Source organism: Microtus oregoni, unplaced genomic scaffold (assembly GCF_018167655.1).
Source record: "Microtus oregoni isolate MIOR12 unplaced genomic scaffold, Mior012 000006F_ref0000085, whole genome shotgun sequence".
Taxonomy (NCBI): domain Eukaryota; kingdom Metazoa; phylum Chordata; class Mammalia; order Rodentia; family Cricetidae; genus Microtus; species Microtus oregoni.
Window position 1 is genome coordinate 56435491 of NW_024543065.1, and position 8964 is coordinate 56444454.

The following is an 8964-nucleotide window of genomic DNA, read 5'->3' on the forward strand; positions in this document are numbered from 1 at the left end:
TTGATTTTATTGAGTTATACATTTTTCTCTGTTCCTCTCCATTTCTTTCCCCTCCCCTTCAACCCTCTTTCATGGTCCCCACACTCCCAATTTACTCAGGAGATCTTGTCTTTTTCTACTTCCCCTGCAGATTAGATCCATGTATGTCTCTCTTAGGGTCCTCATTGTTGTCTAGGTTCTCTGGGATTGTGAATTGTAAGCTGGTTTTGGCCGAGGGGATTTTTAGGTCCTACTGGGGGAAACTAGTTCCTAATTAAGCAGTCAGCACCCCGACTTTAGGGGATTCCCTGGAGGCTTGTGTCTGTAGCTGGGCTCTCGGAGCCACTGTGCCTGAATGGTCAATGTAGAAGCTACTTCTTCAACTTCTTTGACTTCTCTAAGCCACTTGACACCTTACAATAGACTGCTTTCTGCAAGAATTGACTACCTGGGCATGGCCCCATGTGTGTGAAAACCCTTGGCAGTCTTTCGGGGGGCTGAAGCAAGAGGATCCTCAGTTCACAGCTAGCGTGGGCTACAAGCCAGGCTCTGTCTCATGGAAACAAAACAAAATTAACTATCTCTTTCCCTCCATCCCTCCTTCTCTCCCTTGTCTCATGTACCCTAGGCTAGCCTGGAGCTCACTTCATGGCTGAGGTTGACCTTATACTTCTCAGATTAACCTGAACTCACATCATGGCTGAGGCTGACCTTATTTATACTTCTGATTTTTCCTGCCTCTACCTCCCAAGTGCCTCTCTTTTTTCTTCTAGTTTCTCCTCCATTCTGCTCCAGGTCTGGGAGCTGAGCCTCCATCTGTCTGTGTGTTCCCATCCTAGTTGGCTCAAGTGAAACAAGAAGAAAGAACAGGAGAAAGGAGAGAGCAGTCCTGCCCCCACTGGGCTAGGGGCTGTCAGGAGCACACACTTCAGGATCTGTGCTCTCGAACTGACAAGGACAAGCCCATGCCACTTCTGAGAGCCCAGTGGCTCTGGCAAGGGCTGCCCCTGGGCTGTTTCCCTTTGCTGCTGTCCACCAGCCTTGCTTCACATCTTTACATTGTTCCTTAAGTGCATCAGCATTCCTACTGATTGTGGCGACAGCTCAGGGACCTACCACCGATATGCAGCAGCTCTGACCTAAGTGGATGCTGCAACAGATGATTGCTATGGACTTAATGGTTTAATCACTCAAAAAAAAAACAAAAAAACAAACAAACAAAAAAAAAAAAAAAACAAAGCCGGGCAGTGACGGCACACGCCTTTAATCCCAGCACTCGGGAGGCAGAGGCAGGCAGATCTCTGTGAGTTCGAGGCCAGCCTGGTCTACAAGAGCTAGTTCCAGGACTGGAACCAAAAGCCACAGAGAACCCCCCCAAAACAAATACAAAAACAAAAACAAAAAACAAACTTTCTAACAAGAGATGAATGCATTAGCATAGGGTTCTAAGGCTTCCATGTACAAGATGTTACATGACCTTGAAAAAGAAGAATAGACATTTCTACACTGTGGATAAACTTTAGGGACCTTATAGGTGACAAGAAAGTTAAGAGGACAAATACTATATGATCAATCCTGTCACCCTTAGAGCTGGAGTGCAACTGGACCTGGACCCACACCCTGGGTCACAGCCCTGTGTGCTTCTGTTATTCAGAGCAACACAGTCACATTACTGGGGCATGCGACACCCAGAGGCCATGCTCACACTCCACACACCTGTCAGAATGTGGCCTGCCAGACAGAATGTCAGCAGCCACTGTGCCTCCTGTCCCCAGGAACCCTAGAAGCCACTCTCATGCCTCCCTGCCTTTCTGCCTCCTGCCTCCTGCCTCCTGCCAGGCATTTCCAATCTCTTTCTGCTTCTCAGTTACAACAGTTATTAGAGCTGCCCCAGTGACGTTTCTCCACATGCAGAGGAGGAAGCGGGGAATTAGCGCATCACAGGGAAAATGTTTTGATCTCTGCACATGTTGAAGACAGGCTTCCTTTGAATTCTGTGCCCTCAGTGGCACTGGGGAGGATGAAAAGGCTTTGGGAGTCTGTGGCTTGGGTCTGCTTGTGAGAATGAATCTGCACACCTGCCCCAGGAGATCAGGAGAGTTGATTCTCTCCTTCCACAACCTGGGGCCTTGAGACTGGAGTTATCATGTTGGATGCAACACTTTTACCCTTCAGAACCAGCTATGGAGACTGATTTCAAATTAAAAGAGAAATCCACCTGCCTCTGTCTCCCGAGTGCTGGGATTAAAGGGGTGAGCCAGCACACCCATTTATTTTTTTACATGTAGCAGTAGCAGGAGAGAGAGAGAGAGAGAGAGAGAGAGAGAGAGAGAGAGAGAGAGAGATACTTGTGTCAACAGCAAATGTGAGGGTCAGTGGACCACTTTCAGGAGTCAGTTCTTTCCTTCCACCATGTGGGGTTTGGAATTAAACTTAAGTTAGGTCATCAGGCTTGGTGGCAAGTGCCATTACTCACAGAGCCACCTGGCGAGCCTGGAAACCCTGTCTTGTGAAAGAAACACATTAGAATCAACATTGCAAGGAAGAGGATGATGGCTCAGTGGGTAAAGTGTTTGCCACTCAAGTGTGAGGACTTGGGGGTGGATCCCCAAAATACATGTAAAATCCCAGAAGGCATTGGTGACTTGCTTATGATCCTGCCTGTGACCCTGGCACACAAAGGTGGAGACAGGGGTCCCCAGGGAAAGCTGTCTCTCTGACACAGTGAGCTCTGGCTCAGTGAAGGACCCCACCTCAGTAAACAAACTGGAGAGTGATGGAGGAAGACATCAGATGGCCACTGACATCCTCCACGTGCACACACATACACACACACACACACACACACACACACATACACACACATACACACACATACACACACATACACACACACACGTGCATGCACACATGCACAAATGTGCATGTACGCAAGCATGAGCACACACCACACGCACATAAAAACAGGAGAAAACACACCATCACGTTTGACACTCAGGCCTATATCACGTGGGACACAGGAGAGGAGGGGTTGGGAGAGAGGAGGTGTCTAGGATGCTCCTATTGGAAGACACGTTCAGATGTAACCATCGGTCCATGAGAGCAGTGTTTTCAGTCCACCTTGTAGACAATAGATGAGCATTTGGAGGGGGCTACAGAGTCTCACGTAGTCCAGGCTGGTGAGAAGCTCAAAGAATGGACAAGGATGACTTGAACTGACCCTCCTGCCTCCACCTCCTGGGTGCAGGATTTCAGGCATGGACTATCACCAATGGACTATGCACATCCTGGTTTACTCTGGTCTCTCTGGTCCAGAGAAGCTGCCGTGTTAAAGGGCAGGTGGTAGACAGCACACGCTGCAGACATCCACAATAAGGCTCGTGAGAAGCAAGGCTGAGGACGTGACTCAGAGGGTCAGTCCCTGCCTAGCATGCATGAAGCTATGAGTTCAGGTCCCGGCACTGCCTGAACGCCGATGTGGTGGCTCATGCCTGTCATCCCAGCAGGCAGGGGATGAGAAGCTCAAGGGAAGCCACAGTAGGTTTGAGGCCAGCCTGGGCTACAGGAGACTGTGTCATCATGAAGCCTTGTCTTTGGGAAAGGAATGCTGAGTCACCTCTCTGAGCAGCACACTGACTCCACGCAGGTTCCAGAAGAGAAGAAGACAGAGTGCAGAGAACCTTATCCACCAGGGCGTCTTTGGTGAAGCGAGAGTGGCTATTGTTAGAGCCCAGCACACTGATGAACTCCTGCAACCCCAGCATTCCAGAGGGGAAATGGGAGAAACAGGAGTCTGAGGCCATCAGCTATACAGCAACCTGGAGGCAAGCCTAGGCTACCAGAAGCCCCGTTTCAAAAGCCAAAGCAAAGCATAGCACAGAGAAGCCTGCTGCCAACACCTGGAACCACAGAGACGAGATGCTCCCTGAAAACCCAGGAAGAGCCCAATACAAATGACTTGCTGTCATCTCAGATGCAGAAAACAGTAGCCCAGGCTAGACCACGGGGGCTCAAGGCAAGCAGGAGTGTCCCTGGAGAGCTGAAGTGGTGGCTCCTTTGCCATGAGAGCCAAAGAAAGACTCGACGCCAAGACTCACACGACACACCACAGGTCTTTTCTCAACTTGTATTTGCAGATTGTTTACAAAAGTAGAAAAATAGACATTTTGTGGGTCTGAGAACCCACACACATAAATAAATACTTTTTAAAAAGTCACGAAGGGCTATAAATTAAGGCGGGGGGCTTGTTGAGTCCACACAGTGCAGCTGGTAGGAGGGTCTGAGCTCAGGCACACTGATCTCCCATGGCCACACACTTCAGGTCCCGGAGGAGCAGGCGCATGAGGTTGGAATTAACAGAGTCCTCCAGGCAGCCGGGGGTCTCCTGAAAGGACAGAGCTGGCTCAGGGGCTGCCGGGACTCAGGGCTCTCAGGTGCTGCAGATCCAGGTCCCCTCTCTAGACTCACCTTCTCCTGGGCCTCCTGGAGCTTGTGCAGCCAGCGGGAGAGGCGGTGACTCTGGGACCCGGGCTCTGCTGTGGGCTGAGACTGTGTCTGTGGACAGAGGAGGGGACTGTAAGCCTGCTGCTGGGACACAGGAAGTCCCCGTGGCTGGAGGCACAAAGTGGAGGAGCTGGGGACCCAGGACTCACACAGGCCTGCAGCTGGGACTGGATGTGGCGCAGTGTGTGAAGAGGCTGGTGCAGGATGGGGCCCAGGGCTGAGTCAGTCACGTTCTCCAGGACCTCCAGTGTCAAGGCCAGATCAGCCTGCAGGGCCTTGGGGCGCTCCTGGACCTGAGCAAGGAGACAGGAGAGAGAACACGTGAGGGACCCAGGGAGGGGAGGTCAAGGGGGACTGGTCAAGGAGACAGGACAGTGAACGGGGCAAGGAACAGAAAGAAGCAGAGGGCAGGGGACAGATGACAGATCTGCTGTGGACAGAGACGGGGAGAGCAGAGGCCCAACAGGGGGATGCTCAGGGCGGGCCGGGTCTAGCCTCAGCTCACCTGCAACTGCTGTAGGTCCCAGCCTCTGGGGAAGAGGCGGGAGCTGCACTTGACATCTTTCTTGAGCGGCCACTCTTCCTGGAGAGCAAAGACACAGGTTAGCCCATATAGGAGAGTCAAGGTTAGACCACTGCATTGGGGCAGGGGTGGTCACAACAGGAAAAGGGAAGTTCACTGCCAGATAGATGGTGGCTCCTCCGTGGCTGCAGATACTAGACAGCTACTGTACTAAGAGTGAGAAGGATGGAGAAGGATGGAAGTTTGGGAAGGATGGAGGTCCCTGCTGTGGGAGTCTGAGGTTAGCTCACTGAGGAGAGGGAGGAAATTAGCCCACCGGAGGACTGTGGGCTTCGAATACTACAGAAAGAGTGGATTATCTGTCCCCACTCAAGAAGGGAGGTGATTAGGCCTACTGCTGCAGGAAGGGCTGAGGTTAACCCACTCTAGGAAGAGTTGAAGTCTGCCCACTGCAGGAAGTGTCGAGACCACTTTCATCCCACACTTAGCATAAGGGGTGAAGCCCAGAAAGGGAGGACTGGAGGCTATCCACTCAGGAGGGCAGACGCAGACTCACTATGGCATCCCTGGCCTTCCTGAAGGCCTTCAGCTCCTGCGGGGCCAGAGACTTGAACCGGGCTAGGTGGCATTCCTTTGCATCTGGTGGGAGCCTGGTGTCCCCAGGCACAGGATGAGCGCGGGTTCCCGTCAGCACCGCGGCCAGCAGCAGCAGGAGGAGCAGGCAGCCCCCAGCTGTTTCTAAGTCACAGAAGGACAGAGTGAGGGCTGGAGGAAGGGGGCCGTGTGGACACGCCCCCACGCACCAGTCTGGGGCCTCACCTGGCTTCATGCTGCTCTCTGGGGTCTGTGAGGAGTTGGGGATTCGGGTGTGCACTCGAGGCTGTCCCCGGGTTCCTCGGTCTTGCTCGGCGTTTCTTTGTGGCTCTCAGCCTGTTGCTGTGTCCTGGCTGAGACTGTAAGTTTTCTGTGCCTTGCCATCCCAGCTCCATGCTTTTAACCTGGCCTCGTGGGCAGCCCCGGCTGATGTAGGAAAAGCGAAAACAAGGCTGGAGATTGACACCAGCCACCAGAGCAGCCCGGACTGGGGAAGCCCGGGAGCAGGGCGGGGCCCTAGCAGGTGAGACTCCAGCGAAAGAGAAAGTGAGGAGGAAACATCACCTGGGGCAAAGTGAGTCAGGAGAGTCCCACAGGCAGCTGTGTGCGACAGCAGGTTCAGGATGTGGGCTCCAGTCCTGAGTTGGTCCTGTGCCACATCCCTCTCTGGAATGCAGAGAAGACTGCTGTCTAGAGAGAAAATTCTCAGTCCTGAGAGAAGAGGCTCTCCATTTGTCTTGTCTGGGAAGGCTGTGTAGAGGTGGCTATGGCACAGGTAACTCCAAATCCTTCCAGTTTATTTTGAGTTTGCTCCTCAGGTTGGCCTGGTATTTCGTTTTCTTGTTGTTTCAGAATGCTGGCATTACCGATGTGAGCCACGTTGGCTCACTCCCAAGCTGCTCAAAGAGAAAGTGCGACGTGGTGGCACACACCTTTACTCCCAACATTGGGAAAGCAGAGGCAGGCAGATCTTTGTGAGTTCAAGGCCATCTTGGTCTACTCAGTGAGTTCCAGGACATAGAGGGGTGTGTAGAGAGACACTGCTTAACAAACACACATACAATAAAAACCGTACAAATATAAAACCACACCACTTTTGTTACATTTATTTTGCTTGTGGAGGTCAGAGGGTACCATTTGCAAATCAGTTCTCTATTTCTACTATGGGAAGGTCCCAGGTATCAAACTGAAGTCTGGCAAGCCCTTTGTATGTTGAGTCATCTCTCCCAGCTCCCCAAATTGTTCTGCTTAGGAACAGGATTGGCCAGTCGCTTGTTGGAAGGCAGCCTGGTTTGTGACAAACATTTTCATCTGAAGGCTGGAGAGATGGCTCAGTGGTTCAGAGCACTGGTTGTTGTTCCAGAGGACCTGGGTTCAATTCCCAGCACCCACATGACATCCCACAACTGTCTGTAACTCCGGTTCCAGGGCATCTGACGGCCTCTTCTGGCCTCCATAGGTCCTGCACACAACAGTGCACAGACTTGTGGGTGAAACATTCATACACATAAAATAAAAATGAATCTTTAAAACAAAACAAAAAGTCTTCATTTATTCTCTAAGGATCCATTTGGCCACCTACTTGTGGTATACACTGTCTGGGGCATCAGGATAAAGCATTAGAATGGAGATAACAAAAGCCCGTGACAACATAAACCACTTCCTCCGGGCTTTTCACCAGCTGTACAGGGCAAGAGCCTGCAGGCTATGTTATGTTGAGTGGCAAAGAAAATAAAACAGGCAGGGTGAGGGGATTCTCACCCTTACTTCCAACACCTGGGAGGCTCAGATCGTGGGTCTCTGAGTTCAAGGCCAGCTGGGTTTATAGAGTGAGTTCTAGGACAGCCAGGACAGTTACACAGAGAAATCCTGTCTCAGAAAACAAAAACCAAAACAACCAACCAACAAAACAAAGTAAAAAAAAAAAAAACAATGAAAGAGATGAGAGAGAGAAAAGAAAGCAGGCCAAAGCACAGGTTCAGGAGGCCATGTTTCTTCACTGCCTTGCCTGTGGGAACACCATCAGATGGCGAGTCACAACGGAAGGAGAGAAAGCCCAAAGAGGAACCTTCTAAGGTAAGATCCAGGCACCCCCTTTGTGGAGCACTTTCATATCCATCCGTCAAGGAGGCTTTGCGTCAACAATGTTTTGAAAAACCAAGGTCACCTCAAATCGTCTGTGGCCTGCCCACCTTTTCAAGAAAAAGCAACTGCAGAGTCATCGCGAGCTGTCCAGACCTGCCCAGGGTCACAGTAAGAGCTGTGTTCTCTTTGAGCCACAGAGAAACCTGCGTGCCCCTCGCCTTTGTGTGGCGCTTAACCTGATAACTGGGGACTCTTGGAGAAAGGGAGGTGATGAGTTTTGACAATTGTCCCCTGCCAACCCCTTCTTTCTTTCCTTCAAGCTACCAGGGACGGGTCAATAGTTCAATATCCTGGATCAGAGCTAGGGTGTGGCTCTGTGCTTGCCAGGAGGCCTGGGGGTGGGGCTGGAAGAAGAAACAAAGATTACAGGAAAATGCGTTCCTTTGCGTATTTCTGTGTACCCACCAGACCATTAAGCACCCATCTGGAAGCTTTGTATAAGCACTACTGCAGAGTTTCTAACCCCTTTGGTATGAAATTATTATTTTTAAGTATATTTTATTAATTCTTTGAGAATTTTATACAAAATATTTCAATGATGTTTTATGCCAACTGTCCCCTAATTCCCCTCAGATCCACTCCCCACCTACCTACTCCCTCCCAATTAGCTCCCCTCTCTCTTGGGTTTTTTGCTTTTGTTTTTCAAGATAGGGTTTCTTTGTGTAGCCCTGGGTGTTCTGAAACTCAAGACCAGGCTGGCCTTGACCTCAGAGATTTTAGAACCCAGGCAGTGGTGGCACACTGTGGTGAGAGAGGGTCGTTCAAGACACATGAGAATTGCTGTTTTAAAGGGTTATTTAACAATAAATCCATTTAGCAAAACAGAATTATCAGGTTCATCCCTGGGGCCTGTAGAGTCCCCAGTCATGAGTTGTTATTATTATTATTATTATTATTTTTTTTTTGACAGGCATGAGTTTCCTCCTGTGGACAGACCTTAAATCCACTCAGAAAGGAGTTGGCTCCCACCATAATAGCCATGCTGCTATCTCACTCATGGGTGTATTTGCCATGCTGGTCATCACTGTAGCTCACGGTGCAGTGAGGCAGGGTTGTCCGTAGCATTACCCCCAACAGCCTACATGGAACCTTTTGGGTCCTGGGAAGCCAGTCAACTCTGCCTTCCTGGGCAGCGCCACCTCCATTTCTCCATGTGCTCCCCCAGGGCATGTGATGTGTTCAGCCTGTGGCCTCATCATCAAGCCTGGTGGGCAACCAAG

General features: G+C 50.8%; 1 protein-coding gene across 1 annotated transcript; it reads right to left on the bottom strand.

The window, feature by feature from the left end:
- Positions 1-4264: 4264 nt before the first annotated feature.
- LOC121449957 (interferon lambda-2-like) lies at positions 4265-5834 on the bottom strand. Its single transcript, XM_041654609.1, has 6 exons — positions 5825-5834; positions 5562-5743; positions 4988-5065; positions 4632-4775; positions 4447-4533; positions 4265-4363 (listed from the first exon to the last, which is right to left on the bottom strand). Exons 1-6 carry the CDS (start codon positions 5832-5834, stop codon positions 4265-4267), a joined length of 600 nt encoding a protein of 199 aa, XP_041510543.1.
- Between the last annotated feature and the right edge of the window lie 3130 nt (positions 5835-8964).

Coding starts and splice junctions, on each gene's coding strand:
- LOC121449957 (XM_041654609.1), bottom strand. Junction 5,066..5,561: donor GGAAGGCCAGGGATGCCATA/GTGAGTCTGCGT, acceptor TTTGCTCTCCAG/GAAGAGTGGCCGCTCAAGAA. Junction 4,776..4,987: donor GGGACCTACAGCAGTTGCAG/GTGAGCTGAGGC, acceptor CTCCTTGCTCAG/GTCCAGGAGCGCCCCAAGGC.